Genomic DNA, 17,015 nt, shown 5'->3' with positions numbered 1-17,015 from the left:
GAGGAACTGAGGAGAAGGAGAATAAAGGAAGGAGAGGAAGAAAGGAGTTACGAAGAGGAACTGAGGAGAAGGGAGAAGAAAGGAAGGAGAGGAAGAGAAAGAGGTTAAGAAGAGGAACTGAGGAGAAGGAGAATAAAGGGAAGGAGAGGAAGGAAAGAGGTTAAGAAGAGGAACTGAGGAGAAGGGAGAATAAAGGAAGGAGAGGAAGAGAGTGGTTAAGAAGAGGAACTGAGGAGAAGGGAGAATAAAGGGAAGGAGAGGAAGCGAAAAGAGGTTAAGAAGAGGAACTGAGGAAAGGGAGAATAAAGGAAGGAGAGGAAGAGAAAGAGGTTAAGAAGAGGAACTGAGGAGAAGGGAGAATAAAGGGAAGGAGAGGAGAGAAAGAGGTTAAGAAGAGGAACTGAGGAGAAGGGAAGAAGGGGAGAAGACGGGAAGGGAAGGAGGTAGTGACGCCTATGTTTATCCAGTTGACAGGAAATGTTCTTGATCTGGTATACACACCTTCGTTAAACATACACCTGCGTTGATCATACACCTACATTAATACACCTGCGTTAATCATACACCTACATTAAAACACCTGCATTGATCATACACCTACATTAAAACACCTGCGTTAATCATACACCTACATTAAAACACCTGCGTTAATCATACACCTACATTAAAAACACTGCATTGATCATACACCTACATTAAAACACTGTTAATCATACACCTACATTAAACACCTGCGTTAATCATACACCTACATTAATACACCTGCATTGATCATACACCTACATTAAAACACCTGCGTTAATCATACACCTACATTAAAACACCTGCGTTAATCATACACCTACATTACTACACCTGCATTGATCATACACCTACATTACTACACCTGCGTTAATTATACACCTACATTAGACATAGTTGCATTGAACACACGTAACACATATCCCTGTGTTTAAAAAGTCCATTATTATTTTAGTTCATATCAATATGTCAACTAGGACCATTAACACACCTGAGAGTCACTAATTAGCTCAGTGGCCAGGTAGACAGGTGAGACGCCTTCATTTGTTGCCTGATGGAGAGTTGAAGACGAGGAGGGAGTGTGTTCTGATGTAGAATCGTCACAGAGCGGTTCAAAGTTTTCTGTCACCATGTATAGTATTAGGGACTTTAACCATTACTATCACCGACCACTATCATCACTATCACCTACCACTACCATCACTATCACCTACCACCACCATCACTATCACCTACCACCAGCACCAGCACTACTGACCTGTGTTGTGGGTCGCAGCTAAGGAGGAAGTGGGCCATCGTTTTTGCGAGGGAGAGGTAAGTAGACCCCACCCTCCCCTCCCCGGCCTGGGGACGACCCTCACCCCTCCAGTGGCGTTTATCCTAGGTGCGTATACGCATGTCTGCCATGAATGTATATATGTCCTGCCTGCATGTATATCTGTCCTCCGTATGTATGCATTGTCTTCTGTGTATACATACCGTATAACTTCCTTGCATATATACACAGTATACTCCCAGCTTGTATACCTGTTCTCATTTTGTATTTACGTTTCCTCTTGTAAATACGTAAATGTCTTGCCTGTATATAAGTATTACCACTATGTATACCTGACCTGGATATGTATAAATGTATCATCCTGTATATACGTGCTTCTTGGTCCTGGTAACACATGGCCCTTCGTCAGCTGCGAGGGACCTAAAATACGACTTGGTTGGTGAAAATCTTGTTAAGAGTCTGTGTGTTGTGTCTTAAGAGTCTGTGTGTTGTGTCTTAAGAGTCTGTGTGTTGTGTCTTAAGAGTCTGTGTGTTGTGTCTTAGAGTCTGTGTGTTGTGTCTTAAGAGTCTGTGTGGTGCCTAAGAGTCTGTGTGTTGTGTCTTAAGAGTCTGTGTGTTGTGTCTTAAGAGTCTGTGTGTTGTGTCTTAAGAGTCTGTGTGTTGTGTCTAAGAGTCTGTGTGTTGTGTCTTAAGAGTCTGTGTGTTGTGTCTTAGAGTCTGTGTGTTGTGTCTTAAGAGTCTGTGTGTTGTGTCTTAAGAGTCTGTGTGTTGTGTCTTAAGAGTCTGTGTGTTGTGTCTTAAGAGTCTGTGTGTTGTGTCTTAAGAGTCTGTGTGTTGTGTCTTAGAGTCTGTGTGTTGTGTCTTAAGAGTCTGTGTGTTGTGTCTTAAGAGTCTGTGTGTTGTGTCTTAAGAGTCTGTGTGTTGTGTCTTAAGAGTTGTGTGTTGTGTCTTAAGAGTCTGTGTGTTGTGTCTAAGAGTCTGTGTGTTGTGTCTTAAGAGTCTGTGTGTTGTGTCTTAAGAGTCTGTGTGTTGTGTCATAAGAGTCTGTGTGTTGTGTCTAAGAGTCTGTGTGTTGTGTCTAAGAGTCTGTGTGTTGTGTCTAAGAGTCTGTGTGTTGTGTATTAAGAGTCTGTGTGTTGTGTCTTAGAGTCTGTGTGTTGTGTCTTAGAGTCTGTGTGTTGTGTCTTAAGAGTCTGTGTGTTGTGTCTTAAGAGTCTGTGTGTTGTGTCTTAAGAGTCTGTGTGTTGTGTCTTAAGAGTCTGTGTGTTTGTCTTAAGAGTCTGTGTGTTGTGTCTTAAGAGTCTGTGTGTTGTGTCTTAAGAGTCTGTGTGTTGTGTCTTAGAGTCTGTGTGTTGTGCCTAAGAGTCGCGTGTTGTGTCTTAAGAGTCTGTGTGTTGGTCTTAGAGTCCGTGTGTTGTGTCTTAAGAGTCTGTGTGTTGTGTCTTAAGAGTCTGTGTGATGTGTCTTAAGAGTCTGTGTGTTGTGTCTTAAGAGTCTGTGTGTTGTGTCTTAAGAGTCTGTGTGTTGTGCTTAAGAGTCTGTGTGTTGTGTCTTAAGAGTCTGTGTGTTGTGTCTTAAGAGTCTGTGTGTTGTGTCTTAAGAGTCTGTGTGTTGTGTCTTAGAGTCTGTGTGTTGTGTCTTTAAGAGTCTGTGTTGTGTCTTAAGAGTCTGTGTGTTGTGTCTTAAGAGTCTGTGTGTTGTGTCTTAAGAGTCTGTGTGTTGTGTCTTAAGAGTCTGTGTGTTGTGTCTTAAGAGTCTGTGTGTTGTGTCTTAAGAGTCTGTGTGTTGTGTCTTAGAGTCTGTGTGTTGTGTCTTAGAGTCTGTGTGTTGTGTCTTAAGAGTCTGTGTGTTGTGTCTTAGAGTCTGTGTGTTGTGTCTTAAGAGTCTTGTGTGTTGTGTCTAAGAGTCTGTGTGTTGTGTCTTAAGAGTCTGTGTGTTGTGTGTTTAATTCTGAAGTGAAACTAGGATCACCTGTAGATATGACCTCCTCCGCCCCCTTAGCTTATTTCAATTCATGATTAACAACACTGATGTTATTTAGAGTAGTTAGTTAGGTTAGGTTAGGTTAGGTTAGGTTAGGTTAGTTAGGTTGGTCCTGAGAGCTCGACAGAAGTTCTCGTGCTCTGCTCAACACTCCCGGCATCTCACTAGGATTACAAACACCAGCTTATTACACTTGATGATTAAATACCCCAGAGCTAACCTAACCTCCCCTGTAGCAATGGGGTTTTAATCGTCAGGTGGCTGCTGGGGATCCTAGATTCCCTGGGGCCCCTACCGTGTACAGCGCAGGGGACACACACACACACACACACACACACACACACACACACACACACACACACACACACACACACACACATTCTGCCTGGCCTGAGTTTAATCATTCTTATATTTGTTATGACAGTTTTAAGTTTGTTTGTGAGTGCCCAGTGAGTGCCCAGTCTCTCATCAAGTGCTGACCCCCAGAGTGAGGTGTGAAGCTGTGTCTGTGTTGTTATTGTTTTTGTCTATATGTAACTTTATTCAGCCGGATTCAGGAGGCAAAGTGGGCAGCTGCCCAGGGCCCTCCGTGGTGTAGTAACTCCTCACAGATGGTGCTATGAGGGCCTGACGTGGTGTAGTAATTCTCACAGATGGTGTTATGAGGACTTCAACGTGGTAGTAATTTCTCACAGATGGTGTTATGAGGACTCACGTGGTGTAGTAATTTCACAGATGGTATGCAGATGGGCATCATGTGGTAGTAATTCTCACAGATGGTGTTATGAGGACCTCACGTGGTGTAGTAATTCCCTCACAGATGGTGTTATGAGAGGCCTCACGTGGTGTAGTAATTCCCCACAGATGGTGTTATGAGGACTTGACGTGGTGTAGTAATTCCTCACAGATGGTGTTATGAGGGACTCTACGTGGTGTAGTAATTTCACAGATGGTGTTATGAGGGGACTTCACGTGGTGTAGTAATTTCCTCACAGATGGTGTTGTGAGGGTACTACGTGGTGTAGTAATTCCTCACAGATGGTGTTATGAGGACTCACGTGGTGTAGTAATTCCTCACAGATGGTGTTATGAGGCTTCGACTGGGTGTAGTAATTCCCTCACAGATGGTGTTATGAGGACCTGACGTGGTGTAATTTCCCTCACAGATGGTGTTATGAGGGACCTCCGTGGTGTAGTAATTCCCTCACAGATGGTGTTATGAGGGATCTCACGTGGTGTAGTAATTCCCTCACAGATGGTGTTATGAGGGGTTTGATGTGGTGTAGTAATTTCCTCACAGATGGTGTTATGAGGGACCTCACGTGGTGCAGTAATTCCCTCACAGATGGTGTTATGAGGGGCTCGACTTGGTGTAGTAATTCCCTCACAGATGGTGTTATGAGGAGCCTGACGTGGTGTAGTAGTTCCCTCACAGATGGTGTTATGAGGGACCTCACGTGGTGTAGTAATTCCCTCACAGATGGTGTTATGAGGAGCCTGACGTGGTGTAGTAATTTCCTCACAGATGTTGTTATGAGGGTCCTCACGTGGTGTAGTAATTCCCTCACAGATGGTGTTATGAGGTGCTTAACGTGGTGTAGTAATTCCCTCACTGATGGTGTTATGAGGGGCCTGATGTGGTGTATTAATTCCCTCACAGATGGCGTTATGAGGGACGTCACATGGTGTAGTAATTCCCTCACAGATGGTGTTATGAGGGGCTCGACTTGGTGTAGTAATTCCCTCACAGATGGTGTTATGAGGGACCTCACGTGGTGTAGTAATTCCCTCACAGATGGTGTTATGAGGGGATTCATGTGGTGTAGTAATTCCCTCACAGATGGTGTTATGAGGGACCTGATGTGGTGTAATAATTCCCTCACAGATGGTGTTATGAGGGGCCTCACGTGGTGTAGTAATTCCCCCACAGATGGTGTTATGAGGTGCTTAACGTGGTGTAGTAATTCCCTCACTGATGGTGTTATGAGGGGCCTGATGTGGTGTAGTAATTCCCTCACAGATGGTGTTGTGAGGTGCTTGACGTGGTGTAGTAATTCTCTCACAGATGGTGTTATGAGGGGCTTGATGTGGTGTAGTAATTCCCTCACAGATGGTGTTATGAGGGACCTGATGTGGTGTAGTAATTCCCTCACAGATGGTGTTATGAGGGGCCTGACGTGGTGTAGTAATTCTCTCACAGATGGTGTTATGAGGGACCTGATGTGGTGTAGTAATTCCCTCACAGATGGTGTTATGAGGGACCTGATGTGGTGTAGTAATTCCGTCACAGATGGTGTTATGAGGGACCTGATGTGGTGTAGTAATTCCCTCACAGATGGTGTTATGAGGGGCCTCACGTGGTGTAGTAATTCCCTCACAGATGGTGTTATGAGGTGCTTGACGTGGTGTAGTAATTGCCTCACAGATGGTGTTATGAAGGACCTCACGTGGTGTAGTAATTCCCTCACAGATGGTGTTATGGGGGACCTCACGTGGTGTAGTAATTCCCTCACAGATGGTGTTATGAGGTGCTTGACGTGGTGTAGTAATTCCCTCACAGATGGTGTTATTAGGGACCTCACGTGGTGTAGTAATTCCCTCACAGATGGTGTTATGCGGGGCTTGACGTGGTGTTGTAATTCCCTCACAGATGGTGTTATGAGGGACCTCACGTGGTGTAGTAATTCCCTCACAGATGGTGTTATGAGGGACCTCATGTGGTGTAGTAACTCCCTCACAGATGGTGTTATGAGGGGCTTGACGTGGTGTAGTAATTCCCTCACAGATGGTGTTATGAGGGGCTTGACGTGGTGCAGTAATTCCCTCACAGATGGTGTTATGAGGGACCTCACGTGGTGTAGTAACTCCCTCACAGATGGTGTTATGAGGGACCTCATGTGGTGTAGTAACTCCCTCACAGATGGTGTTATGAGGGACCTCACGTGGTGTAGTAACTCCCTCACAGATGGTGTTATGAGGGGCTTGACGTGGTGCAGTAATTCCCTCACAGTTGGTGTTATGAGGGACCTCACGTGGTGTAGTAACTCCCTCACAGATGGTGTTATGAGGGACCTCACGTGGTGTAGTAACTCCCTCACAGATGGTGTTATGAGGGGCTTGACGTGGTGCAGTAATTCCCTCACAGATGGTGTTATGAAGGGCTTCACATGATGCTGTAGTAACTCATTCACCACATGGTGTCGTAGCATCATGGGGACACCACGTGGTCTGGTGTCACTGGACCTCACTCACTCAAGGGAGTGAGGTGTGGTCCGAGGCCTCCCTATCATGGACGGATTAACACATAGCTGGTTGTTGTTGAGTCTCAGGGGCAGTTATCACTGGGTACCTGGGACATCACTGTGTGAAGGTTAGCTTGGGTACAAATTTGCTGTTACTGTTGAGTTGTTTTTCACTGACTTAAGCACTGTTCACCACTATTCAACACTGGTTCCATTCCTTCCTAAATGAAATAGCAACTTCTGGCGAAAACTTGCTGATATTCCAGTGGGGAGGAGGGTTCAGGGGAGGGAGTTGGTATGGGCCAACATATCAGTTGACCTGGCTGCTCCCAGAGGAGCGCCAGGTACGTCTTGACCCTTCGGTGGTCAAGGATATAGTGTGTGTGTGTGTGTGTGGTGCAAAATAAGTGATGTTGATACTCAAATTAATTGCTATCTTACAAGAATTCCAGCAATACAAGTCATATTATCTTAAGTTAAGTCAGTGACATTTTATAATCGTTAATCTATCCTCCATGGCGGGGCGGGGGGGGGTTATAAGTGACTGAGCCACCCCCTCCCCCAAAGGGTCGCCTCACTGTTTGTCTACTGTACTGACTCATTCATGATACAATATTGTTTATTTGTTTTTCATTAATTAGTTCAGATACATTACTGTAATAATCTGTACTTATTAATACCTGTACCCTTCATATACAATACAGCAGAGTAATATGTATATACCTCATAGGTAATAAATAATGACATTCAAGACATCTTCAGGTCATAAGACCCACTAATACCCCACCCAACAATGGGTGACCTGACATTGCATCAGGTCAGATTAGTAACATGACCCAATAATCCCCCACCCAACCTTCATCACAAGTGTTAAGACATGATTAGTTATGTATTACAGTCAATTGAGTGAAGTGTGAAACAGAGACGTGACGATCGCCCAGGCGACTAACGAGCCGATCAGTGGTGAAGATAAAAGAATTATTTCTGTTTAAACCCGTATCATATACTGTAGAGCTTTTTTTTTTATTTAACCAAACTTTTAGAAAAAATTTACAGGATTATTTTTATATTAAAGAAAATGGCGTGTCTAACAAAATTAGAACTTCTTTTTTATAAAAGAATGGAATTCCCATCACTCTATCATATAGAAATATTTTGTTTAGGGATATCTAATTGGAAACTTTTTGTAGAGAATTTATTAAGGATCATTATGGATCAAATTCATTTCCCTAACACAATTAGCCACACTTGAATGAGGAAAGGGAGGGGGGGGGAGTGACCATGCGACCCCCTTTACCCCCCAAAAAGGTTTGACTCCCACACTCTTCAGCCAAATATTACACACCAACTAGTATGATCACACACACACACCCTCCAACAACCAGCCACGCACATACACACCCTCCCCACACACACCCCAGCATTACACCCTCCCCAAACACACCCTCCACACACACACACACACCCACACACACCCACATGCACTCCAACACCACTGACATACCCCTAACAAGGGAATTAAGACAGTAGGTAGTAGGCAGCTACCAAACAGGGAGGTACTACTGCCTGGGAAGATATTGGAAGCATAATTTGTTGTCTAATGGTAGACCCTGCTGCCATATGGCATCACGAAAATTGTGACCAAGTCCCAGGTTGCTGATCTGACTTTCTGCTTCATTTACACACAATTGCAGGGTCTCAATTGTTTCTCTTACCATTGACAACACAACATACATACAGTATATCGTTTCTCACTTTTGATGTTTTTTTTTCATTTTTGTATTTATAGTTCTTTATTATTAAAATTATCATCATTATTACAGTTACTGTATAATTATCATCATTATTTTATTATTTTATTTTTGTTTGTTTTATCATAAATTTTATTTATTATTATTATTATTATTATTATTATTATTATTATTATTATTATTATTATTATTATTATTATTATTATTATTATTATTATCATTATTATTATTATTATTATTATTATTATTATTATTATTATTATTATTATTATTATTATTATTATTATTATTATTTTCGCCCCCCAGGCCCCGATGTGGGTCAGTGACCTGTGTCCGGGTGGGCTAATCCCCGTAAAAAAAAAAAAAAAAAGCAGACATAGGAATGAAGGTCTTATTTTGTGACAAATTTGTGTGTGTGTGACTGTGAGTTAAATATCAGCTGTTGAGGAGTGCTTGGCAACACTCATTTCCACTCCATCTCTCTAATCACCCACACCTTTCTGCTTTCTCACTCCAGTTATGCTTATACTTATCACAATCTCTCTAAAAATACTTTAGGTTTCATGTTTATTCAAGACATCTTCAAGTCATGAGACCCACTAATCCCCCGGCCAAGAAAGGGTGACCTGACATTTCATCATCAGATCAGTAATATGAGACCACTAATCCCTCACAGCTCCATGGGAGTGGAAAATACCAGTCTTTGCTGTAACACACAGCTTCATCCTTGCCCGTATCATATAGATTTTTAATTTTCAAATATATTTATTTCACCAAACTTTTAGATAAACTATTCTGGATTATTATAGTAAAGAAATGGAGTTTCTAACTTAATTAGAACTGTATTTATGGACTCCAGTTGTTTAGACTCAAGGAAAACATCCCAGTTCCCAGAAACATTCTGGGAAAGTGGGCTAGCGTCTGTCTGTGCAAGATGTCTAGTTTAGACACTCAGAAACATTTCCCAATAACCGGAAAATATTCCAGGGATAAGGAATTTTTCCAGGTTTGAGAAAGTCGTCTGGTTAGCCGGAAATCTCTCATCCCCGGAAGTGCTCTGTTCTGGCTAACGGGCATATCACTGTATCACAATTAGCCACGCTTGAGTGAGGAAGGGAGGGGGAGAAAATTGACTGCTCGACCCTCCCCCCTTCAACCCCCAAAAAATTTCACTTCCCACCATCTCCAGCCATCCATGTGACTGCCTTCTCACTCCATATTTTAAAATGTTATGTAATGTAATGTTGAAAGGATACATCATTGCTCATATGTAATTATACTTATCACAATCTCCCTAGAAATACTTTAGCTTTGTCTTTATTCAAGGCATCTTCAGGTCATGATACCCACTAATACCCACCCAAGAAAGGGTGACCTGACATTCCATCAGACGGTCAGTAATATGAGACCACTAATCCCCCACCCTACCTCCACCTGACATTGCATCAGGTCAGATCAGGTCTCCCCTCAAAATACTTAAGCTTTTGTCTTTATTCAAGACTTCTTCATGTCATGAGACTCACTAATCCCCCACCCAAGAAGGAGTGACCTAACATTCCATCTCTGTAAATTCAGTTGCCTCTCAAGATGTCTTGAATAAAGGCGAAAGCTAAGGTGTTCCAGTGTAGTAAGTTGACCGAGAGGTAGCAGTGAAGAACACATGTGGTGGCGGCAGGACACTGACTGAACGGTGGAAAGCTCGATTAAGCGGAAATTTTGATTTAACGAACGGGGGTGGCTCGAATTAGTGCGGTAAATCGAGAAAAAACTGTACTCCACTACTTGTAAAAGCTTTGGGTGGTTCAAAAGGAAATTTGATGATAAAATAGTAATAATAAAAATTTCATAAATAGTTGGACTATGCGGTAGTAAGACATGACCATACTTTATATTGCAAACGTTTCAAGTTAACAAAAAACAGAACCTTGGATATACACATGCAGGGTAGAGAAAACATATTGTTATGGAAAGTTAATGGAAAAAAAACACATTGATTTTAGTTTATTAAAAAACCTGGTTTTAACCATTGGTTAAAACCAATCCATCCCAGAGCCAACACCACCCACCCTCTGTCAAGGTAGCATCTGATTTCACATAGTGTAGTTCAGCCTCTGTGTTGATGAGTTTTTCCTGGCTTACCTTTTTTCTTTTCTCTTTTTACACGGGGATTAGCCCACCCGGGCACAGGTCACTGACCCACATCAGGCTGAAGTAAATGTAATAATAAATAATAATAATATACACATAATATTATTATTATTATTATTATTATTATATAATATTTTATTAATAATTATTATTATTAATATATTATTACAACATTTAATGAAATTAATAGTAAAATTAATACAAATACAAATAAAATAATACAGGTTGATTAACCTTATCTAAAATCCTTCCAGAGGCATTTCGAATTTTGGAATTTTTCGGTTTTCAGAATGGTCAGTTTTTAGCAATTTTTTTTTTTTTTTTTTTTTTTTTTTTTTTACTCACCTAGGTAAGGATCACTGACCCACATCGGGGGCCTGGAGGGATATAATAATATATAATAATAATAATAATTCATAGGTCTAGGTCGCATTTCTCACTTTTGATCTTTTTTTCATTCTTGTATTTCTTTATTATTATTATTATTATTTTATTACAGTATTATTGTTATTATTATTATTAATTTTATTATTGTTATTATTATTATTATTATTATTATTATTGTTATTATTATTATTATTTATTTTGGTGTATAGCATTTTAATTAAAAATCTTATTTACTATGAATAATTATTACTACAGGTTGTATCTCTCTAGTCCCGCATTCTGTGGTCCGGAACGATTTTAGTTTGTCCAATAGGTAGATAGGCAGCTTTTTTTCTTTTTTTTTTACTTATCTGAATTATTATTATTATTACAGGAGTATTAAATTTTTGCCCCTCAGGCCCCAATGTGGGTCAGTGACCTATGCCCGGGTGGGCTAATCCCCTTAAAAAAAAAAGCCGCGGGAAATTAAGGTTTGTTTACATCCGGCAGTTCGGCTGCTCTCTCTCTCTCTCTCTCTCTGCTTGTCTATACAGAGTACAACATTTAACCCTTCAATATATATGAGCAGTAAATAAGTGTTGCTTTCATATTCTTATGTAGAGTAATGACGATATGTTTTCACATGTGCGCACTTACATACGAGCAGTCTCACTTTTTTTTTTACCATTAATGGTTAGCTACTTATATTGTTCCATTTATTAACATTAAATAACATTACAGGTACTTCAAGCAACCATATTATTTTTTTACATTAATTTTACTACAGCTAAAATCAGGGTCTTATTTTCTTCAGTTTTATATGTAGAACCAATCAGTCACTGGTTTCGTAAGCTTTAACATAAACAATGCCGGCAGCCGTCTCGTCTCCTCTAATATTCCACGTATTATTAATAAATTGTATTGTTAATTTTGCACACACATACATTAATTCAATAAAAACAAATTCAGAAACATTAATTAAAATATATATGAACAGTAAATAAGTGTTGCTTTCATATTCTTATGTAAAGTAATGACGATATGTTTTCACGTGTGCGCATGCGCACTTACATACGCGATCTCTCTTTTTTCTTTACCATTATCGTTAGCTACTTCTATTGTTCCATTTATTAACATTAAATAACATTACTTAAAACAACCATATTAATTTTACTACAGCTACAACCAAGGTCTTATTTTCTTCAGTTTTATATGTAGAACCAGTCAGTCACTGGTTTTGTAATCAACGAAAACAATGCTGTGTCATTTCCTCGTGTGTTTTAATATTCTACGTATTATTAATGAATTGTATTGCTCATTTTGCACACATAAAAATTAATCCAATAAAAATGACATTCAGTAATAAACAATAATGAATCTTTTGTACATAAGAGAAATGACGCTGTTTACACGATTATGCACTTCGTCTGCACGTTGGCGGGCCGTTCAAACCCGTCGAAATTCAAGTTTCTGCCGTCAAAATTTTTATTTATTTATTTTTTGTGTGTTCCAATAAAATACGTTAAGAATTAAAAACTCGCGATATTTGAGAAGCTACTATACGACATTTAACCCTTCAATATGTCTTCAAAGAGACCATGATGCAGAGAAAGTGGTGCTAGTGCTTCCAAGCAAAAGCACAAGTCACTATCTATCCAGGAAAAGGGTGAATTTCCATGGTCCGGCACCGGTCAGGTCCCGAGGTTGCCGGACTAGAGAGGTACAACCTGTATTATAATTATTATTACGGTTACATTTTCACCCACCAGGTCCCGATGTGAGTCAGTGATCTATGCCCGGGTGGGCTAATCCCTGTTTAAAAAAAAAAAAAAAAAAAAAAATTATTACCCCACAAAAAACTTTCGGTTTTCAGAGCTTTTCGGTTTTCGGAATTTCGGATAAAGGGTTGTCAACCTGTAATAATAATAATAAATTAATAACCATAAATAAATAAAAAAATAAAAAAATAAATCAAGAGTGAGAAACAATATACATTATGTACTGTATGTTGTGTTTTCCAAGTACCCGGTAAGAGAAACAATTGAGACCCTGCAATTGTGTGTAAATGAGGCAGAAAGTCAGATCAGTAACCTGGGACTTGGTCACAATTTTTGTGATGCCATAAGGCAGCAGGGTCTACCATTAGACAACACATTATGCTTCCAATATCTTCACAGGCAGTAGTACCTCCCTGTTTGGTAGCTCCTTACTATCTACTACCTACTGGGGTCAAGCTAGGAGTTTAGAGGAAAAGCCATTTAATAGATTTTACAAGATCAATTCATTATTTATCTTTCTGGCAGGCAGCTAGTGGTCAACCTCCTCCATCTGAACGTAACAGCTACAACCATGATGATGATGATGGCTATAGTGGACGTCGAGGCCGAGGTGGACGAGGGCGAGGTAGAGGTCGAGGGCGAGGGAGAGGAGGAGGAGGACCAGATGATAGCGACGATGACTTTGAACCTCCACCTAGTATGCCCCGGCCATCTGGACCTGCTTCTCTCTTTGACTTTTTCGATACTAAGATGATTGAAAAGAAAGGTATTTAAATGAATGTTGTCTTCACTGTAGCTGATGATGTACAAGTAATGTTAGACAGAACAGTTTTGGCATTAGGAAATATTAACATTTAAAAAAAAGTATACTGATACACAAGCATGCACACATCGGGATAGAAAAGGGTGTACAGTATACAGTTGAAGATGCCTGTAAAATTGTTTTACCAGAAAATTAAACCAGTATTAGCACAGTTGTCAACAACAATCTAAACAGCTGCCAAACAACCCCTCTTAGTGGTACAGGTTGTGCCTCTCTAGTCCGGCATTCTGTGGTCCGGAAACTCTCGTGGTCCGAAACGATTTTAGTTTGCCCAAGGAGAAAATTAATTTGAGTCTGGTACTTTCGATGTTTGGCTAAATTTTGCCTTATTTATACTACCCTTTTGGCGAATTACTACCTGTAATAAAGCAACATCCTAATAAACCAATGAAAATAACACAGATAAAGTTAAATAAAAACTAAAAACAACACAGAAAAGTTCTTATGTTCTACAGCTTCAGCTAGAGTTGAACCTGATGGCTTGGCAACTTCGTCATCCAAGTAAAAACACACACAACAACATTGGCTGTCCTTATGTTTTCAACTTGACCACCACTGGTTGGTAGAATTTTTTTTTTAAATTCAGAAACATCAATTAAAATATATATGAACAGTAAATAAGTGTTGCTTTCATATTCTTATGTAGAGTAATGACGATATGTTTACACATGTGCGCACTTACGTGATCTCACTTTTTTTCACCATTAATGGGTAGCTACTTCCATTGTTCCATTTATTAACATTAAATAACATTACTTAAAACAACCATATTAAGTTTACTACAACTAAAACCAGGGTCTTATTTTCTTCAGTTTTATATGTAGAACCAATCAGTCACTGGTTTTGTAAACATTAACGAAAACAATACCGTCTCGTCTCATCGTGTGTTTTAATATTCCACGTATTATTAATGAATTGTATTGTTCATTTTGCACACACAAACATTAATTCAATAAAAAAAAATAAAGAAACATTAATTAAAACATATATGAACAGTAAATAAATGTTGCTTTCATATTCTTATGTAATGACAATATGTTTTCGCATATGCGCACTTACATACGCGATCTCTCTTATTTTTTTTTACCATTAATGGTTAGCTACTTCCATTGTTCCATTTATTAACATTTAATAATATTACTTAAAACAACCATATTAGTTTTACTACAGCTACAACCAAGGTCTTATTTTCTTTAGTTTTATATGGAGAACCAGTCAGTCATTGGTTTTGTAAACAACGAAAACATTGCTGTCTCGTCTCCTCGTGTGTTTTAATATTCTATGTATTATTAATGAATTGTATTGCTCATTTTGCACACATAAACATTAATTCAATCAAAAAGACATTCAGTAATAAACAATAATGAATCTTTTGTACATCGAGAAATGACGCTGTTTACACAATTGTGCATGTCTGAACGTTGGCGGGCCGCTCAAACGCGTCGAAATTCGAGTTTTCACCGTCAAAATTTTAAATTGTGCAGTGTTTTTTTTGTGTGTCCAAATAAAAAACGTCGAATTAAAAACTCGCGAAATTTGAGAACCTACTGTACAACATTTAACCCTTCAGTATGTCTTCAAAGAGACCATGAAGCAGTGACAGTGGTGCTAGTGCTTCCAAGTGTATGCACAATAGGGGGCAGTGAAATTTTGCTCAAAGCTGCACTCTTCAGGCATTGTTCCTTATACATATCTAAGACTCCATGCCAAATTTGAAGCTGATATGTCGAGGTTTAGTCTGCCGCATTTTCTACTAAAATTTTTAAATTCACCTACAGTACTAGCCAAACAGCCGCTGTGGCGGTGCAATGTTCTGTTCAGTGTTTATCAACTTTTTTTCATATCTCTTATTTCATTTAAGTTGTCTTGTTGCAGATGAGTATGGTGCTATGTCTATATTGATTATCAGCCTTTTCTCATTTCATTTCTCAATGTTGTGTTACTGTACTGTAATGTAGGGGAGACCTGGGTAAGTTGCCGCTTGTGACCGATACTTGATTAGTGATTATGCTGGAGCTGCCATTGCTACTGCCACCTTAACTGACTATGGCATTATCACAAAGGATGACAAGAGTCAGGTTATTGGACCACATAAGCTGCGGGATGCGAGACAAAAATACCGATTTAAGAGGCAAGAAATTGAGATGGCTAGTTTAGATAATTTGACGTCACTCTATTTTGATGGTAAGAAGACCGCCACTCGTGTGATGATAAAGAATGAGAAGACCGAGAAATGGAGTTCGAGGATGATGGTGAAAGATCATTATGTCATCATGGTTGAGCCTGGCAATGAATATCTCACACATGTGACTCCCAAGACTGGACACGGAAAGCAGATTGCCAAAACTATTCACGAGTTTCTGGTGGAGAAAAATCTAACCCAGCAGCCCATTGTGTGTGTTGGTTGTGATGGAACCAATGTAAATGTAGGATCAGAAAATGGAGTCATTCATCATCTTGAAATGTTACTTGGTCACCCGCTCCATTATTTCATATGTCAGCTTCACGGAAATGAGCTGCCTTTCCGCGCAGTTTTTTATCACTATGATGGTAAACCAAGTGGTCCTGAGCATTGGCGTGGTCCCATTGGAAAGCAGATCAAGGAGTCTTTGTCTGAGCTTCCAGTTGTCGCCTTCCAGCCAGTCAGTTTCCCTGATTTCCCTGTGTTTAATGATGAAGTGGAGAAAGATCTGTCCTGGGATCAGAAATACCTGTATAGGATTTGTAAAGGAGTTATCACAGGTGTTGTTGAAGATGACTTGGCTGCTATTGAGCCAGGTCCTCCCTGTGTGTCAAGGTGGAACACCTTATGGAGTAGAATCCTCAGGCTGTATGTAGCAACATCAAGACCCAGCCATGAGTTGAAAAGAATTGTCATTACAATAATAAAGTTCAGTGCTCCAATGTGGTTTTACATCAAGATACACCCTTACGTAACACACGGCTCAAGGAACGTATTCCAGTCCCTGCTATATATGAAACACCTGAATAGTGAGGAGGAGACGATAGTGAAGAAGGCTGTCCAGAGAAATGCATACTTCGCCCACACAGATCAACTTCTTCTTGGTATGTGTGCAGATGAGGACATGACTGTTAGAGAAAAAGCTGTCTCAATGATAAGAAAAATTAGAGAGGAGAATCAGCAAAAGGAAGAATGCACTGGCAGATCTGAAGAGGAGGAGGAAGATTCTGATGCTGCTGTTGACGAGAATTTGTTAAACTATACTGATGAGGAGGGTAAAGATGGAGATGGGAATGAGGATGTGCCTCCTGTAGTCAACATGAGAAAGGTGGTGACTCCGAAACTAAAGTGGCAAGCAAAAAACTATCATTCCATGATTAACTGGAGGAATGAACTCAAGACTGAGCCTCCTTACATTGCTTCTCTGTCAAATCTACAGGTTAATGACATTCTTGAGACACCATTAGTGGTGCCCAAGTGGCCAAACAGCACTCAGGCGGTCGAGAGAGGCATAAAAGTGATGACTGAAGCTTGCACTGAAGTGACGGGATACGAATCGAGAGATGGATATATTAGGCAAAGATTATTGTCTAGGAAAATGATGCCAAGGTTCCGCACAAAAAAGAATTTCAATATGAACTTGTAATGATTTTCTATACGGTGTA

At 39.9% G+C, this 17,015-nt stretch overlaps 2 protein-coding genes across 3 annotated transcripts in view; one reads left to right on the top strand and one right to left on the bottom strand.

The window, feature by feature from the left end:
- LOC121869514 (probable G-protein coupled receptor AH9.1) overlaps nt 1-1,292 on the bottom strand; it is an 11,223-nt gene extending 9,931 nt beyond the window's left edge. The window contains exon 1 of one of the 2 annotated variants that reach the window (XM_042370879.1): nt 1,280-1,292. Coding sequence is in view for 1 of the 2 variants with exons in the window: in XM_042370871.1 (XP_042226805.1) it covers nt 1,013-1,153 (141 nt within the window). In the remaining variant the exon portion in view is untranslated. Of the gene's footprint in view, nt 1-1,012; nt 1,169-1,279 lie in introns of those variants that run through there. The other variant, XM_042370871.1, reaches the window with a different exon arrangement.
- The window catches only part of LOC121870495 (protein qua-1-like), a 113,860-nt gene that overhangs the window by 46,806 nt on the left and 50,039 nt on the right, over nt 1-17,015 (top strand). Inside the window, exon 9 of the mRNA XM_042372330.1 lies at nt 13,091-13,331. Within this exon, the coding sequence (XP_042228264.1) occupies nt 13,091-13,331 (241 nt within the window). The remainder of the gene's footprint in view (nt 1-13,090; nt 13,332-17,015) is intronic.

This window comes from Homarus americanus, unplaced genomic scaffold, assembly GCF_018991925.1.
Source record: "Homarus americanus isolate GMGI-L3 unplaced genomic scaffold, GMGI_Hamer_2.0 scaffold32583, whole genome shotgun sequence".
In the NCBI taxonomy this organism is placed as follows: domain Eukaryota; kingdom Metazoa; phylum Arthropoda; class Malacostraca; order Decapoda; family Nephropidae; genus Homarus; species Homarus americanus.
The sequence above is the reverse complement of the archived record's forward strand: the minus strand, read 5'-3'. Positions and strand labels throughout refer to the sequence as shown.